The sequence below is a fragment of the Phoxinus phoxinus genome, assembly GCF_949152265.1.
Source record: "Phoxinus phoxinus genome assembly, chromosome: 24".
In the NCBI taxonomy this organism is placed as follows: domain Eukaryota; kingdom Metazoa; phylum Chordata; class Actinopteri; order Cypriniformes; family Leuciscidae; genus Phoxinus; species Phoxinus phoxinus.
Genome location: NC_136899.1, coordinates 4796728 through 4816774, shown reverse-complemented (window position 1 = coordinate 4816774; position 20047 = coordinate 4796728). Strand labels below are relative to the sequence as shown.

At 38.0% G+C, this 20047-nt stretch overlaps 1 protein-coding gene across 3 annotated transcripts in view; it reads right to left on the bottom strand.

Annotated features, from left to right (window-relative positions):
- agap3 (ArfGAP with GTPase domain, ankyrin repeat and PH domain 3) overlaps positions 1-20047 on the bottom strand; it is a gene marked incomplete at its 5' end in the record, with an annotated part of 165550 nt that overhangs the window by 51886 nt on the left and 93617 nt on the right. For all 3 annotated transcript variants that reach the window (XM_079601607.1, XM_079601608.1, XM_079601606.1), the window contains 3 exons: positions 13415-13498; positions 17865-18020; positions 19080-19207. In XM_079601607.1, the coding sequence (XP_079457733.1) occupies positions 13415-13498; positions 17865-18020; positions 19080-19207 (368 nt within the window). The remainder of the gene's footprint in view (positions 1-13414; positions 13499-17864; positions 18021-19079; positions 19208-20047) is intronic.

Sequence of the window (20047 nt, the reverse complement as noted above, 5' to 3'; positions counted from 1 at the left end):
CAAAATAAAATATCTAATGTATATATATATATCTGACTAGCGGTTCCTACTTCAAAACCAGTAGGTTTAAGAGAGGAACCAATGTTTCCAGGCCAGGACCACTTTTTTCCTCGGTGGACACCCACAGGAGGAGGCCGGTTTGGGCATCGGCTCCGTGTCTGTGCACATCAAAGACTGTGAGGAGCACATATCAGTGCTGTGGGGGGAGAGCAGAGGCTAAATCCAATTTGTGCACAGACTCAGTGTGTATTCTTTTGCCTGTTGCGCCGGCGAACTCTCCCAGACCTCTGCTAGCACGAGGATTAGAGCCTGTGATCCCGAGCTCTTCAAAAGCTTCCGGCCTCCGTCCCGTCCCCTGCTCAAGGCCTCACCATCAATCTCCCGCTGTTCTTTTAAGAAAACACTCACTGAGCATTTATCCCCTAAAGTCCAGCCAGGACAAACACTCCCCGGCCAGGGCTGGAAGTGCACAGAGGTGTTTAGGGGTGGGCGGCAGGGAGCACAGGGGGTTTGGGTGGCCTGTTTTGGCTTAATTAGGGGATTAGGGAAGATTCCTGTGCTCTTTACCACTTCCAGTTGGGAGTGAGAGAGTAGGAGGACACTGAAGGGGACTAATCCACGTGAAGAATACACTACTTGCTTGACATCAGTTGCTGACCCGAGGTCAACTGGGTATCATGGTGTTTACCCGACAATCAAGTCCTAATCCTCTCCTCGCCTTGATCTGATCCCTCCACGGATATTCTCTCCGAAACACAGCTCTATCAACTCAACCACTCAAGAAGAAGTATTTAAAAGAAGATGACATTACTACATATTACATGGACTACATGAATGTAATATAAAACTATAAATAACAAGTCAACGTTTTACATTTTATTTTATGATATGTATATACGTATATATATATAAATGTATATATATATATATACACACACTATAAACAATTTTTTGGTTTAACTTAAAAAAGCAAGTTACCTTAAAATTTTGAGTTCGTTGTAATTAAAAAATTGAGTTAATACAATGAAGAAGAATGGTTTAATAAACAGAAACTCAAAATAGTGTGTTATCTTCACACATAAGTTATCGAAGTTGATTTGACAAATGATAAAAAGTTGTGATAACAAATCATGAAAATATTTTTTTACAGTGTATGTATGTATATATATGGCCATGTTTTTTTATTTAAATTTACATTTATTCACATAATTGTATTTTAAGCATCGGTTTTATCCAAATGCTCTACAGGTCATGTGTAGTAGTAATAATATATATGTAGTTAAAACAGTAAATCAAATTAAAATAGCAAAGAAAAAACTGTGAAAAATAACTCAAACAGTACTCTGCCAAATGCATAATAATAAAAAATAAAATTAAAATATAGCTGCAAGCAGCAATCACCGGGGCCAAGCGCAAGCAAGACGACAAGACATGCCAAAGTGGCTGGGAGTGTGAGACCCACTGCAGCAAGGAGCAATTAAAGACATTTGAAGATGAATTTGGGCAAAATGGTTGAAAAATCACATACAATAACTAAAAATATGATTATCACTTTCGACCAATAGGTGGCGCAGTTACGAAACTGATGTGATGTGGTCAGAGTGAAGTGACAATGACACATACAAAGTTTGGTGTCAATATGTCAAGGCATTGCAGATATAAAGCCTGAATAGTCATTTTGGCATCATGCCTCAACTTTGCCACTGCGGTATACGAAAACGGTTTCGTCTATCGACACGAAATCCATAACTTTTACTCGGCACGGTCTGGAGATGACACGATCCGATTTTGGTGAAAATCGGACGTTCGGTCTAGGAGGAGTTCGAAAAAGTAGGTTTTAAAAGAAAATAAAGATGGCGGACAGGAAGTTTGGCTGACTATGGCAAAATTGGTATCTATGTTTTCAGCATAACCCAAGGAATCTATTGAGATCAGTGTCATTACTATAGGCAAATTTATTCAAAAGTTATTAGCATTTTTGGAAATTTCATTATAACTTTTGACCAAAAGGTGGCGCTGTCTCATAATCTTTTGAGTACCTTTAGGGCTTTGTACTGATGACCCATACTGAGTTTCGTAACGATACGTTCATGCGTTCATAAAATACAGCATTTTAGCACATAATTCAAAATGGCCGACAGCCAAAATGGCCGATATGGAAAAATTGGATATCAGTCAACTCAACATGACGCCCTGAATCTATCGAGACCACTTTTGTGATTTTTGGACAAACCGTTCAGAAGTTATAAGCAAAAATAGCCTTTTTTCATATCTCCAGACCAGTAGGTGGCGCTGCGCCGAAACGCAGCATGTAGCCTCAGGTCATGCTTGTGATGACATGTAGGAAGTTTGGTTTGAATACGATTAAGCGATGCGGAGATACAGCCTTATGTCTGTTTTCGCAAGCGCTACGTAAAATTTGTTTGCGCGTTTATCGAAAACGGTTTGACGAATCAACTTGAATTCCATAACTTTTTGTCCCCACAGCCTGAAGATGATCTGGTGCAATTTTGGTGCAAATCGGACAAACCGTCTAGGACGAGTTCGCAAAAGAAGGTTTTTTGGACAATTCAAAATGGCGGCCATATTTTTATGACGGAAAATGACGTCATAGGGTCCAGTCGAATCGTCGTGAGCTCAGGAATCAGAGGAAAAAAGAATTTTGTTGATAGGCCTTACGGTTTAAAAGTTATTAGCATAATATAAGTGAAACTTTGGACAGGTGGTGGCGCTAGAGGGAATGAGTTAGAGACACCAAAATTGGTGCAATTACTGTTGGGAATGTCCTCTATCAGAATGTCAAACCGGAACAACTTTCCCGCATACGCTTCTATGGGCTGCCATAGACGCCCAGTCGGAAGAAGCAGAATAATAATAATAATAATAAATATAGCTGCAAGCAGCAATCACCGGGGCCAAGCGCAAGCAAGACGACAAGACATGCCAAAGTGGCTGGGAGTGTGAGACCCACTGCAGCAAGGAGCAATTAAAGACATTTGAAGATGAATTTGGGCAAAATGGTTGAAAAATCACATACAATAACTAAAAATATGATTATCACTTTCGACCAATAGGTGGCGCAGTTACGAAACTGATGTGATGTGGTCAGAGTGAAGTGACAATGACACATACAAAGTTTGGTGTCAATATGTCAAGGCATTGCAGATATAAAGCCTGAATAGTCATTTTGGCATCATGCCTCAACTTTGCCACTGCGGTATACGAAAACGGTTTCGTCTATCGACACGAAATCCATAACTTTTACTCGGCACGGTCTGGAGATGACACGATCCGATTTTGGTGAAAATCGGACGTTCGGTCTAGGAGGAGTTCGAAAAAGTAGGTTTTAAAAGAAAATAAAGATGGCGGACAGGAAGTTTGGCTGACTATGGCAAAAGTGGTATCTATGTTTTCAGCATAACCCAAGGAATCTATTGAGATCAGTGTCATTACTATAGGCAAATTTATTCAAAAGTTATTAGCATTTTTGGAAATTTCATTATAACTTTTGACCAAAAGGTGGCGCTGTCTCATAATCTTTTGAGTACCTTTAGGGCTTTGTACTGATGACCCATACTGAGTTTCGTAACGATACGTTCATGCGTTCATAAAATACAGCATTTTAGCACATAATTCAAAATGGCCGACAGCCAAAATGGCCGATATGGAAAAATTGGATATCAGTCAACTCAACATGACGCCCTGAATCTATCGAGACCACTTTTGTGATTTTTGGACAAACCGTTCAGAAGTTATAAGCAAAAATAGCCTTTTTTCATATCTCCAGACCAGTAGGTGGCGCTGCGCCGAAACGCAGCATGTAGCCTCAGGTCATGCTTGTGATGACATGTAGGAAGTTTGGTTTGAATACGATTAAGCGATGCGGAGATACAGCCTTATGTCTGTTTTCGCAAGCGCTACGTAAAATTTGTTTGCGCGTTTATCAAAAACGGTTTGACGAATCAACTTGAATTCCATAACTTTTTGTCCCCACAGCCTGAAGATGATCTGGTGCAATTTTGGTGCAAATCGGACAAACCGTCTAGGACGAGTTCGCAAAAGAAGGTTTTTTGGACAATTCAAAATGGCGGCCATATTTTTATGACGGAAAATGACGTCATAGGATGAAATCGAATCGTCATGAGCTCAGGAATCAGAGGAAAAAATTATTTTGTTGATAGGCCTTACGGTTTAAAAGTTATTAGCATAATATAAGTGAAACTTTGGACAGGTGGTGGCGCTAGAGGGAATGAGTTAGAGACACCAAAATTGGTGCAATTACTGTTGGGACTGTCCTCTATCAGAATGTCAAACCGGAACAACTTTCCCGGAAACGGTTCTATGGGCTGCCATAGACGCCCAGTCGGAAGAAGCAGAATAATAATAATAAATATAGCTGCAAGCAGCAATCACCGGGGCCAAGCGCAAGCAAGACGACAAGACATGCCAAAGTGGCTGGGAGTGTGAGACCCACTGCAGCAAGGAGCAATTAAAGACATTTGAAGATGAATTTTGGCAAAATGGTTGAAAAATCACATACAATAACTAAAAATATGATTATCACTTTCGACCAATAGGTGGCGCAGATACGAAACTGATGTGATGTGGTCAGAGTGAAGTGACAATGACACATACAAAGTTTGGTGTCAATATGTCAAGGCATTGCAGATATAAAGCCTGAATAGTCATTTTGGCATCATGCCTCAACTTTGCCACTGCGGTATACGAAAACGGTTTTGTCTATCGACACGAAATCCATAACTTTTACTCGGCACAGTCTGGAGATGACACGATCCGATTTTGGTGAAAATCGGACGTTCGGTCTAGGAGGAGTTCGAAAAAGTAGGTTTTAAAAGAAAATAAAGATGGCGGACAGGAACTTTGATTGACTATGGCAAAATTGGTATCTATGTTTTCAGCATAACCCAAGGAATCTATTGAGATCAGTGTCATTACTATAGGCAAATTTATTCAAAAGTTATTAGCATTTTTGGAAATTTCATTATAACTTTTGACCAAAAGGTGGCGCTGTCTCATAAATTTTTTAGTACTTTTAGGGCGTTGTACTGATGACCCATACTGAGTTTCGTAACGATACGTTCATGCGTTCATAAAATACAGCATTTTAGCACATAATTCAAAATGGCCGACAGCCAAAATGGCCGATATGGGAAAATTGGATATCAGTCGACTCAGCACGATGCCCTGAATCTAACGAGACCACTTTTGTGATTTTTGGACAAACCGTTCAGAAGTTATAAGAAAAAATATAAATTCTTCATATCTCCGGACCAGTAGGTGGCGCTGCGCCGAAACGCAGCATGTAGCCCCAGGTCATGCTTGTGATGACATGTACCAAATTTGGTCTGAATCCGATAAAGCGTTGTGGAGATACGGCCTTACGTCTGTTTTTGCAAGCGCTACGTAAAATTTATTTGCGCGGTATTCGAGAACGGTAATTCGAATCAACTTGAATTCCATAACTTTTTGTCGTCATGGTCTGGAGTTGATCTGGTTCAATTTTCGTGAAATTCGGAGCAACGGCCTAGGAGGAGTTCGAAAAAGTAGGTTTTTTGGAAAATTCAAAATGGCGGGAAAACTATTATGACGGAAAATGACGTCATAGGGTGCAGTCGAATCGTCATGAGCTCAGGAATCAGAGGAAAAAAGAATTTTGTTTCTAGCCCTTGTGGTTCAAAAGTTATTAGCATAAACATGAGTGAAACTTTGGACAGCTGGTGGCGCTAGAGGGAATGAGTTGGAGACTCCAAATTTGCTATGGTGATAGTTCAGGCTGTCCTCTATCACTGTGCCAATTTGTATAAGTTTCCCGCAAACGGTTCTATAGGCTGCCATAGACGCCCAGTCGGAAGAAAAAAAAGAAAAAAAAGAAAAAGAAGAAGAATAAGAACGGGAACAGATACAATAGGTGCCCGCACCTTCAGTGCTTGGCCCCTAATAATAATAATAATAAGAACCGGAACGAAAACAATAGGTGCCTCCGCACTTTCAGTGCTTGGCCCCTAATAAATATAGCTGCAAGCAGCAATCACCGGGGCCAAGCGCAAGCAAGACGACAAGACATGCCAAAGTGGCTGGGAGTGTGAGACCCACTGCAGCAAGGAGCAATTAAAGACATTTGAAGATGAATTTGGGCAAAATGGTTGAAAAATCACATACAATAACTAAAAATATGATTATCACTTTCGACCAATAGGTGGCGCAGTTACGAAACTGATGTGATGTGGTCAGAGTGAAGTGACAATGACACATACAAAGTTTGGTGTCAATATGTCAAGGCATTGCAGATATAAAGCCTGAATAGTCATTTTGGCATCATGGCTCAACTTTGCCACTGCGGTATACGAAAACGGTTTCGTCTATCGACACGAAATCCATAACTTTTACTCGGCACGGTCTGGAGATGACACGATCCGATTTTGGTGAAAATCGGACGTTCGGTCTAGGAGGAGTTTGAAAAAGTAGGTTTTAAAAGAAAATAAAGATGGCGGACAGGAAGTTTGGCTGACTATGGCAAAATTGGTATCTATGTTTTCAGCATAACCCAAGGAATCTATTGAGATCAGTGTCATTACTATAGGCAAATTTATTCAAAAGTTATTAGCATTTTTGGAAATTTCATTATAACTTTTGACCAAAAGGTGGCGCTGTCTCATAATCTTTTGAGTACCTTTAGGGCTTTGTACTGATGACCCATACTGAGTTTCGTAACGATACGTTCATGCGTTCATAAAATACAGCATTTTAGCACATAATTCAAAATGGCCGACAGCCAAAATGGCCGATATGGAAAAATTGGATATCAGTCAACTCAACATGACGCCCTGAATCTATCGAGACCACTTTTGTGATTTTTGGACAAACCGTTCAGAAGTTATAAGCAAAAATAGCCTTTTTTCATATCTCCAGACCAGTAGGTGGCGCTGCGCCGAAACGCAGCATGTAGCCTCAGGTCATGCTTGTGATGACATGTAGGAAGTTTGGTTTGAATACGATTAAGCGATGCGGAGATACAGCCTTATGTCTGTTTTCGCAAGCGCTACGTAAAATTTGTTTGCGCGTTTATCGAAAACGGTTTGACGAATCAACTTGAATTCCATAACTTTTTGTCCCCACAGCCTGAAGATGATCTGGTGCAATTTTGGTGCAAATCGGACAAACCGTCTAGGACGAGTTCGCAAAAGAAGGTTTTTTGGACAATTCAAAATGGCGGCCATATTTTTATGACGGAAAATGACGTCATAGGGTCCAGTCGAATCGTCGTGAGCTCAGGAATCAGAGGAAAAAAGAATTTTGTTGATAGGCCTTACGGTTTAAAAGTTATTAGCATAATATAAGTGAAACTTTGGACAGGTGGTGGCGCTAGAGGGAATGAGTTAGAGACACCAAAATTGGTGCAATTACTGTTGGGAATGTCCTCTATCAGAATGTCAAACCGGAACAACTTTCCCGCATACGCTTCTATGGGCTGCCATAGACGCCCAGTCGGAAGAAGCAGAATAATAATAATAATAATAATAATAATAAGAACCGGAACGAAAACAATAGGTGCCTCCGCACTTTCAGTGCTTGGCCCCTAATAATAAGAACCGGAACGAAAACAATAGGTGCCTCCGCACTTTCAGTGCTTGGCCCCTAATAAAATGTAAAAAGTTGACTTGTTATATTTCATTTTATATTACATTAATGTAGTGTCAAACAATAATCTGACAAAAGCATTAAAATAAAATAAAATGTGAAATAATAAAAATAAATGGAATAGCAAAAAAGCAAAGAGTTGTCTGTCAAATGCATAAAATAATACCGCAAAGAAATGTGAAATAAAATATGTAAAGAAAAATGTATTCGTTATATATAATTATATAGTACATTAATGAAGCTCAAACAGTAGTCTACCAAATGCATACAATAAAAAACGAAATAAAGATAAAATAAAAGTGTAATATATATATTTAGCCATCTTATTTACTTATAAATGTCTCCAGATTTGACTGATTGACTAATCCTGTATAAACACTGTAAAGGAAGTGTGCTTTGGTCAAGCTTGTATTTGGTGTTCACAATATATTATGATCACTATGCTGGAACTGTCATTTCATAAGAAGCAACCATCTGTTAGCTGAGCTGCCCTTTCATTATTCATTCAATAATGCATGTGTTCCTACACAATTCCTATCGGTTCGCCAATCAAATAAATGAAACGGACGGCCGGGTGACCTCTTCCGGCAACGGCTTCTGTGCACGTACACGGACGTCGCACTAGTCACGGCGGTCTCCAACAGTCACGGATGCATAAACATGATCGGTGGAATCACACCCCACAGTGCTGAAACAGATCAATGCTGAAGGAGACAAATATCAACGTCTAGCATCAATACAAAGAATAGAAAGCAAGATGTTCAGGGTGGATTTGTGGATCTTGGACTTTGATACTTTCATATATTTCAATGAGAAAGTCTGAAATCATTAAATTATGTGTTCAATCTGTTCTGTACTAAAAAGTCCCATTATAAAATGTACCAGGTTAACATGTTTGCCAGGATATGGCACTAAGGTAATACCACGTTTTTGAAGATAATAATGGTAGTATTTAAAGTTTTCCTTCAATTACCAATTAAATACCATAAATATGGTAAATAAAATGGTATTACCATCTGACACCCTCAGTGTACTATGGTACCACAATAGTATTTTAAGGGGGATATATTACTATCATGAATGCAATTTTTCTTTCAATTCTTTCATTAATTTAGAAAATGTTTTTACAGTTTAATAAATGTATACTTTAAATTATTTATAAATCATGGTAGTGTTTGTTGTATTGCCTTTATGTAAATAAATAATTAGCATTACAGTAAATCTTAAGTATAAAATGGTACAAAATAATAAGAGAAATTTCAATGAAAATAACCATTGTGAATAATGGGAATTACAGAAATAAAAATGTAAAATGCAGCATTGTTAAATGCACATTTCACTTAAATATAAACTTTATATACAATATATTTCACTATAAAATAAATGAAAACTTAAGTAAAATTTTTTGACTTAATTGTCATGAGAATTGCACAATGCAAAAAAATTAAATAAAATAAAAAAGCACCCCAAAGCAAAGGGTGGTTATTTACATTAGACTTTTTTTTTTAACACAACCTACAGCCCAATAAGCCAACATAAGTATACAAACGCCATGCTGAATGCACACGCACCTGTCTGTCTTCTATCTCCTAAACCAACACACACACACACAGATCCCTCTCTTCCTGTAGCTCACACAGACATGTCTATCATCATGACGGCCTCAGTCCTGTGGTCAGCGGAGGAGATGAGGGGGAAAGAAAGAGGAACTTACTGGGATTAAACACAAAAGCCTTGTGTTGACAGTCTCCCTGTGTCACCCCTGAGCCATCACTGCTATTGTTGTCCTTATTTACCATTTTTACTGATTAGGAGGGATGGGGGGGTCCACAGTGTGTAATTTGCCCAGTGGGAGGTAATTATACTCCCATGGCACTTTGATCTTCCTGACTGTGCATTTGACTGGCCGGGCAATCAGCTCCATTGAAAGGCGTCCCGCCATGGCCAGCGTCCCCCCTCTCCTCTCCTCTCTCTGTGCCTATCCACTACAGACAAACAGATTACAATGACCGCTCTTAAAGGGATCATCTTTAAAGCAGGAGTGTAATTGATGTACAATGGAGATAGAGTAAAGGAGGTTGACTGAGAGGAAATAGTTGTGTGATATGTTAACTGTGAGAGGGACGCGTCACCCCCATCATGTTAATGCTATGATCCATATACAGCAAATGTTCCTATAAATATATTTTCTGAATAATAAAAATAATAATAATAATAAATAGATATATTTCCTCACTAACCCGCAGCAGTCCAGTGCTCGTCTTCTCATTAACAGTGTTTTTCTCTTACTGATCATATTTCATAATTGTTGACTTTACATTTTTAAATGAATTTGACTGATAAAAAGGATTGGTTGTGTGCACTGTTATTGAATGAATGAATGCCTTAATCAATTTAACGATGTTAAATATTTCATTAATCTTAAACAGTGACGAACTCAGCATAGAGGAGAATGACAGTCAACTATTTTGAATATATTAATTAAGGTAACACTTTACAATAAGGTTCATTAGTTAACTACATTAATTAACATTAACTAATAATGAACTGCGCTTATAAAGCATTTATTAATCTTTGTTAATGTTAATTTAAACATTTACTAATACTTTAATAAAATCTTGTTAACATGAGTTCATGCACTGTGAACTAACATGAACAAACAATGAACAGCTTTATTTATATTAACTAACATTAACAAAAAATAATAAATACTGTAACAAATGTATTGCTCATTGTTAGTTCATAAATTAACTAATGTTTAATAAATGATCCTTATTGTTACCAATTAAGATTTTAGGGCATAAATGTTAATTATATACAGTAAAACGATACAATAGTAATTAAAATCTGCAATACAACTAAATAAAGGTTGTATTCATCAGGTCTCGCACTCTTTAGCGTCGCGGTCACTAGTTTAGACGAGCACTGACACCCTGTGGGGAAATAATGGCGTGTGTTTAACAGCCGCTGCTTTCTCAGATCCGTCGAGTTCGGAGAGATCTTTACACAGTAATCATCAGAATATCTCTTCTGCTGTCTCTCATGTCCAGGTTTGTACATATTCTTGCAGACACTCACTTCAGGAGGTGTTTAGTCAACCAGGTGACTGCAGGACATTGAAAATATACATTTCAAAACGGAAGTGCGTCACAAAGCTCAGTGCAAGTAATCCATTGAGATTAATATACTTTTCAGATCTATAAATTATCCTACAATTTGCCTCATGCAGGTGCTTCAAATTGTGCTTCAGGTTCTCACAGCACAACAGAAACTGAATTGCACGTGACTACAACGAATTACAAAATATACTAAACTTATTATAAATTACCTTATTTGTAAACTATTTTTAACTAATTACATAACCACTTTCAAGCTAGTTGTGTATTATTTTTTGGAAATTATTTCTAAACTACTTTTGCAAAACATTTTGTTCAATATATGTGAAATATGGAAAGAATTCCTCAAACACTTTTGTTAAACTAGAATCTAAACTACATTTGTTAATTGTGTCTTAATGTCTTTCAAAATACCTTATTTGTAACTATTTCTAAACAAATTTTTTTTACTAAACTTTTTTCAAACATATTTGGATATGATTTCTTATTTGGAAAATAGTTTTTGGAAACTCTCTAAAATACTGGAAAGGAAATAAGTTTGTAAACTAAATCTAAGCTACCTTGAAAATGTGCGATTCGGAAACGATTTCTAAACTACTTTGAAATTACTTTATTGTAAAATACTGCTTGAAGACTATTTCTAAATTACTTTTATAACCTAGCTCGTTTGTAAACTACTGTTTTAAACTATTTCTAAATTGCCTTTGTTACCTACTTCTAAAGTATTTTATTAGGAAATGACTGTAAAATACTTATAAAATACTACATAAAAGTAATTTAGCAATAATTTCTGTTAACTACTTTGACATGACTTCATTTGTAAACTATTTGTAAGCTATTTCTAAACTATTGCAACAGGATTTGCTTAAAGTCAGAGGTTGCATGTGATGCGTGTCCTAGGAATGACTTCTGTTCAATGTGACAATGCTAATATCTGGCAGGGGTTAAAGGTTAAGGTTCATTTGAAAATTGAATCAGAGGCTCAAAAAACAACAAATGAACGAACAACTCTGCTAAAGAAAAATGTATATTTGACAGCTCCTCCATCAAGTACTACCGCCAATTACTAAGATGAATCCTTTCAAAATCACATTAGCTCTTCCTGACGTCAGACGAGGTATTTCACTAAACTGAGTTTCATTTCTGTTCAAACACATTCATCAAACAACTGACTGTAATGTAGAATGTAATGATTCTTAAACACCTGTTTCTACTGAATCTTAGAAGTAGCACGATTTGGGGGAAATGTCATATTGTGATTATTGAGGTCAATATTGCGATTGCGACATAATAAACGAGTGGGTTTAATTTCTCTTTTTTGTCTTGTCGCGCACGAATGGTTTAAAAGCATTTGCATGAATAAATGTAACACTGGCCAAAGGATGACAAAAATGTACAGATGCTGCGTTAATTGCGTTAACAGCCATAATTAGTTTATTTCATATAAAATCGCAGCATTTTGCGTCATATAATCGCCTAGGCTTGACATCACGATTGCGATATGATTAATCGTGCAGCACTAGAAGTAGCCAAAAGTTCTTATACACGATTAAACAACATGCAATACCAGTTTAGGTTCATAAATCATATTAAATGATTAAAAAAAGCAATGGATACTCAATAATCGCACATTTCCCATGGGTGGCCAAATCCCAAATTTCTTGTCAGGGTGAGTTGGGAAAGGCTGAGAAGACTCAATTATTAACTAAATGAAATAAAATATATCTAACATAAAAACTAAAAAAGAAATTTAAGGATTCCAATACCATTTTTAAACGTGTAAGTTCACGGACATTCAAATACATCATGGCAAGAGCAGGCCAAAGACTAAGTCTAATTTTCCAATATGTTGCAACTGATTCACATTTTGGAACTGAAAGTACACTGTAAAAAAAAAATGTTGGTTTAACTTAAAAAAAGCAAGTTACCTTGTTGCCTTAAAATTTTGAGTTTGTTGTAATTAAAAATTTGAGTTAATACAATGAAGAAGAATGGTTTAATCAACAGAAACTCAAAAAAGTATGTTATCTTCACACATTAGTTATCGAAGTTGATTTGACAAAAGATAAAAAGTTGTGATAACAAATCATGAAAATATTTTTTTACAGTGCAAGTCATTTTTTTCCAGATTATTATACATGTAATTATCATATAAACTGCCACCATGTTACTATAGATAGAACAAGAATATGTAGACTTAGTTAACATTGTGTTGTACTGACATCTGTTGGTCGCACACAGAAACTGACTAGGAAAGCCTAAAACAAAGTAAATTTCACACTGTAAAAAAAATTGCTGCGATTATTTAGCACAACTTAAAATCCAACATTGTTTCAACTTTAAAAAGTATGTGTTCAAGCTTGACTTAAAATATTAAGTTTAGTTAACTTAAGTTTAGTTTGGTTAAGTTGGATATTTAAGTTATCTCAACAAATTTTAACTAATCGCAGCCACATTTTTTACAGTGCAGTTTCAAAGTCTTAGTCAAAAATAGTTAGCATGCCCTTTTAGTGCTGAAACACACATACACCTCATACATACATACATACATTAAGATATTGACATTTAAAAACTGTACAATCCTATCCTATAACAGTGTACTTACCTCATATAATGAGTGTATGAATAAGGTGACATACCTGTTTGATGGGTATGGCCCTTCCACTCCCTATACTGTCAGTTTTACTCTCAATGCTCTTTGTCTGATCACTGGCTTTCCGTGACTGCAAAGAAACAAGACAAGATGTCAGTGCAACGAACAAACTGGGAACATACATGGAGGTGGGGTGTGTGTGTTGTGTCTTAACTCTAGTGTGTGTGTGTGTGTGCAGGTGAAATGTGTGTCAGTGTGTTGTGGGGGACAACAAAAAATTGCAAGAAAAAGGCTCAAATAAACGCGCAAGCAGAACGGTGCAAACATACAGCAGCACATTGAACGTGCAGTATATATAGATACATATTTACACAGACCAGGACAGACACACAAAACAAAACGACAACGGAAAATATCAAGTTCGACCAATAACGAAACACAGGAAGTCAGAACTAAACCCCCTCGAGAGCTCTTTTGCAATCTTTGGCGCCTCCCTGTGGCTTTACCAACCACAGATGCAATAGATTCAAACAATTCAAGAACAGTAAATGCAGTTTTATATGCAAAAGTGAGGAAAAACAGCACAGGTTAGTAGAGGGGAAAGGATTCGATTAATGCGGTGCGTCTTTTCGACGGCCTCCACCTGTCAAAACATTTGATAAACACTTCCAGGTCAGACGAGAGAGAGAAAAAATGCAGAATTAGGGTTAAATTCACATAAACATTTCCAACAAAGCAAAATCATGGAGGGAAAAGCGTTAATTTATACATTTCAGATCTGGATTGGAAGACGTCTCCGCTTCCAGGAAGTGGCATTACGGGAAGAATAAAAGTTAAACAAGGAATTTTCTCACACAAAAACATCCACAATGCACTCATACCCGACAGACAACATCATGGTCTCATACGAAACAAGATGAGGCGCTCATTCGCAAATGGAGAGAGATATGGTTTCATCTACTCAAATAAACTAGGCTGATGTGTATTTTTCAACAGTTTATTTTCGTTTGGATATATACAGACACCATACAAATCAAGTCACAGGTTTACGTGGAAATAGTCAACAGGCAGAGCCACACATTGCAGTTCCCACAAGAGTTTGACTAAAGAGGCGCTGTTTCATATATCTCATATATGTATAGAATATACTTTCTATAGAATACCATTGGAAATCAAATTCAATACAAGATATACGGCAGTCTATATTTGTCCATTATTGAATGATATAAAAAACGAAACAGTGTGCAACGCATGGAACAGTTCATCTTACCACATTGTCAAGAAATAAAGAAATGAATAAGCAAAACAATTAAATAAAAGAACAAAATAATGGCTCTGGGTCACAAATAGATACTACATTCATACAAGTCGGTGCATTTCCGTCACGCTTCTCTACGTTTATGAAGGCCTTCATGTTGTTCAGACTTCACACCGAGCGAGCAAACCGCGAGCGGGCGTCCCCGCGGCACCAGCATCAACTAAACAAGCAGCTTTATAAACGCATCACAGCGCAATGTGATGTCTCAGGGTGTCATGTGACATGTTAGTTTCACAGTTAGTTGGTGGTCAGCATATCGGTCGGCACGAACAGTTAAGCTATGTCATCCGGAATCCGGATTCACATCTTTTTATCGGTGAGGGATCCGCCGCTATGCCGGCCGTGCAGCATCGGGACCTCGACTAGCATCACATTCGTGCGTGACGTGCTTTACAAAGCCGCAGTCTTGTTAATAAAGATGAACGGAGACGCGAGGCGCCGTCTGTGGCGCTCGGTGTGAAGTGTGACTAGCTAAACTAACCCATCAGACACAGAACTCAAAGGAAAAACAGGCAAAAAAAGAAAAGAAATTGAAAAAAAAGAGAACAAAACAAAGAATATCTTGGCAAATCTCCTAGCGTTTGGAATTACCGCAAAAGTTCTGTCCTTTTGAATTGCGAAGCATCCTTTTTTTTTTTTTTTGTATTAAATTTTGGGGGTCACGATGGTGTTGTCGATGGCTATAGTCCGAGATTGTTCAGTATACAGGATAAACATTTAGCAGTAAAATGACTGATTATGATTCAGTTCAATGTGTTCAGGTAACGAAAGTTCGAAATCTGTCTTTTTTCTGTCCAACCAATGTCCTTTAAACTCAACCATGGCTGCCAAGGGGCATGTGTCCAAGAAAGCCATGGTGATACCCACGATGCAATGCGGGCTATTAGGGGGAATAAAGCAGCGCTTGTTTGCTCCTCCTCACGGAGGACCCCCTCCCATAATGCATTGCGGTCGTACCACCACCACCACCAAGGGCTCATCTAATTGAGGAGAAGCTGGAAAGCCCTTTTAGTTGAAGATAGGTTGGAAACAGAAGAACAAATCTGGAAATATCGACAAAAACAGTTCAACACTTTGGTCACGGGGAGCGTGGACAGAAAGGTTGTAGAGTGAAAAAAAAGCAATGGATCGTAAAAAATGCTAAGACATCTACATTGGATATGATGGCAGATGTAGTATGATTATTGGCTTTTTACAGGGCAAATAGTGATGATGTGTCGAGAAATAATAAAAAATAAATCAAACCCCTTCCTGTGCTCTTGCAGAATGAAAAATAAACAGACGCCACATCAGACCAATGACAAAAAATGGTCGTTTTTAAGTATCATGGAAGCACTGTGCTTGGTTTCATGTCCTCTGCTGACATCTAGTGGCAAAGACACACACTTATGAAATGATAATAATGAAGGAATGGTATGAATTATGGGGTGATAGGAAATATTACTAAATCGGCAAACTGTTCTTTTTATATTATTCAATAATATTTAGTCTTTTAATAATATTTTTTAACAAAATATTTAATTTATGGCTTTCTTTAAAATGTAAATATTGAATATTCTATTTTTATTTAATATTGAACAAATGTTTCATTCTGTCTTACCTTGATTTATGGCACTGATGTGTGCATGTATGTATATATACATATATATATACACATACATACATAATTTAGTTTCTTTCCTTTTTCTTAGTAGATGACCATCCAAATGTGGTTATATCTTATAGTCTACTGGTGGTAACAAATTTACTCTTTCACTATGATCAAAAAGACTATGATTATAAGGCCACTCTTGACTTGGAACAATAAAATAACATCTAACATAAATTATATTTCTTTGATTGGGAAATAAAAAAACGGCCGAAAATTCTGGTGATAGCTAGCAAAGACAAAAACAAAGGCTTTCCTCATTTTTCGCATGCTATTTTGGAACATTTTGCTAAAATTTGGCAAAAAAGATCCAATTGGCAATGAGATGACTGGTTAGAGATGTCATCGAAAGGGGAAATTAGTGAACGGTCCAGATCTCCCAGCCGTCTTCTGAACGTTGTCGAGAGGCTGCGTGGCCCCTCCCTCCGGGTATGGCTCCTCCCACACTCCCTCCCCGCCCTCACCCTTGATCCCGCCCACACGGTAAGTCTGGTTCACGGGGCTCCTCAGAAGGTCATGAGTTGAAACTCCCGTTCGCTCTGCCACTCGGGCACCCAGACGGGGTAGGTGGCGTGCTTCGGCTCCGTCACGCGCACCGGCAGAGCGTCGTGTCTCGCGTGGATGGGGTTAGACACGACCTAGCAGGGAGGGAGGGAGAAACAGGACAGGGGAAGCTAACAAAAGAGCCGGCACTGCTGCAGCCAATCACCTTGCAGGATCCTTTTGATTGGAGGAGAGTTTGGGGCGAATGGGGACAAATTTAATTGGTTATGGTGGGAGGGGGAGGGGGGGTTGATTGGTAGTGGATCTTGATAGGTTAGATTGGAGATGGTGGTGTTGCTAGTACAGTAGTGGTGTGTGTGGCTCTGCCTCTCTCTGTCTGGCTCCAGCGGAAAGACACGCTAGGTGAATGTCTGTTAAAGAAGAGAAGGGGGCGGGGCTTGCTAGGGAATTTTGCTGATTGACACAGTGAAATTAGGAAGGGCAAAGGGAAAACTATCAGTATTGGGGAAGGGAGGTATTCAAATCCAGAGTAGATAAAAAGCTAAGTTCCCTTGGTGTACAGCTTTCAAAATTTACAGTGTATAAAGGACGAGGCAAATCAAAATGGCGGAAAAATTAGCATAAATTGAAGTGTCTTGCCTTTTCCTAAACATCTCTCATGTTTTAATGCTTGCCTCCCCGCATTTACTGAAATATGTAGCTATAAAAAGCATGTGGTCATGCGCTTCTGTGGTAGCAGAGGCAGGAGGGATTCGGTTACACTTAGTTCTGTACCTCCCTCTTGTGGTCAGAGATGGCATTACTCTCTCTGGCTTTGCCCTCCACTGCCCTGGGCTTGAGGGGAAGGGGGTGATGAGAGGGTACCTAAGGGCAGATCCACTCACTGCAGACCTAGAAACAGCTTCTCTCTTGCTCACTGGCCGTCTGAAAGCAGCAGGGGCTGCTGGGAGATCTGCAGTCAGGGGAAGTCCAGCACTCTCAGTAGTGGGAGTGCGTGGTGCTCTGCATTAGCTGCCTCATACTTACTGTGAAGATATTGGAGCGTCGTTTGGACTGCTTGCGGATGGGCGTGGGAGTGTTGGAGGCGGCCACTGTCTCGATGCGCATCTCCCTCTGGCTTATGCTGGGGGTGGAGGGAACGGAGGAGGAGTAATCGCTGAACGCACCTCCTCCATTAGCAGCCTGAAACAAACAGAGGGGGAAATGGGGAGGGAGGAGGGATAGATAGATAGATGGATAGATGGATAGATGGATAGATGGATAGATGGATAGATGGATAGATGGATAGATAGATAGATAGATAGATAGAACAACATAACGTTAGATAAACAGATATAATGACAGATAAAATGAAAGATTGAATGAACGACAGACAGAAAACCAGATATAAGGATAGATATAGATACAGACAGATAGATAGATATAGATATGAAAAGAACAAGAGAGATAGATTGAACAATATAATCAGTATGATTTTCTGTGCACTGACATTCAACAAACTTTCATTTTAATTCATAAAGGCTGTTCTTGCATCCTGATTCTCATACTTGCATTATGCATATATAAATACGCACTGCACTGTGCAGAGGGTTGTAGGCAATATTAGTCCATTATGCAATAAGTACTTGTGCTCACTTTAAAAATCAATTTATGTAACTTTGGAATTATATTTCCAAGGTACTATGATTTGATTGGGACAGACAAATTCTAGTTTGACACACTCGATAGTATGTATAGTTTACAAAATGAGATGCAGCCCAAGCCATACTATTTAGTAAAGTAAAAAGCAGGCAAGCTTTAGTTATTTTAGACTGATCAGAGTTTGTGAGATAGTGGAGATCTGAACGTTTAACACAAATGTTGTAGGTTCAAACCCAAGTACACCAGGCCTGGTTTTATAGTAGAATAGCATTTACCTTAATATTTCTGAGCCACTTTATTCTTTATAATGATGTACCATGGTAAACCTATTTCTGTATTAAATATCATAGCTACTACAATTACTGTTACTGTTGTAAAACTATAATAAATATTTCTGTCATTTTATTTCATTTCTTTTGCGATTACAGTTGTTTTTAAGTAAAAAATAAATAATAGTTACTATTTTGATGAAAATATGGTGTATTTTTTGGAAGGCAAAATAACCAATAACAACTAGGCCCCCAAATAACATCTAGCCAATTCTTTTCTCTGAGATTCACTGAGACTGACCCCAGATCAGAACAGAAGCCCCAGACTCACCTGATTAATGTGTACAGAGGGAATGGATGCGGCCGGGACAGACGAGTGGCTGGGAGAGTTGGGCAGAGATTTACACGGACCAATCGAAAGCTGCTGTTTTTTCCTCAGCGCCACCACTTTCTGAGCAACTGCAATCACACATCATAAACATTTCAAATTTGAAATCAATATAAAATCACAAACAAATATTTGACACGTCGTAGGGTCGGTTTTAGAGACGGTAGAGACGTTTTAAAATGAAAACGAATAACATAAAACAATGTTTACACCAATGTGGTGAGATTGCCTGCAGGTCTAAGAGTTTAGAGAGTTTTTATATACACTACCTTTCAAAAGTTTTGGCTTTAGTACTTTTAATCAGCAAAGATGCATTAAATAGATTTAAAAAAACAGTAAAGACATTTATAATGACACAAAATATTTTTATTTTAAATAAATGCTGTTCTGTTGAGCTTTCTATTCATGAAGGATCCTGAAAAAAGTATCGCTGTTTCCACAAAAATATGAAGCAGTGCAACTTTTTTCAACACTGATAATAAATGAATGTTTCTTGAGCAGCAAATCATCATATTAGAATGATTTCTGAAGGATCATGTGACACTGAAGACTGGAGTAATGATGCTGAAAATTCAGCTTTGATCACAGGAAAAAATACACTTGAAATATATTCAAATAGAAAACAGCTATTTTAATTTGTAATATTTCATAATATTACTGTTCTATACTGTCTTTTGATCAAATAAATGCAGCCTTGCTTACCATCTCCAAACTTCTGAAAGGTAGTTAAAGCATGCAAGTATTTGTCCAAAATGTATATATTTATATGATATTTGTATCATATTTGTGAGTATCATGTATGATATATACATTACATCCAGTGCTTTTGTAGGGAGGTGTTCATAACTCATGCATGTAGTTTTTCAGTTGTAATTCGATTGTAATGACGCACACACAGTTTCTTCCACAGC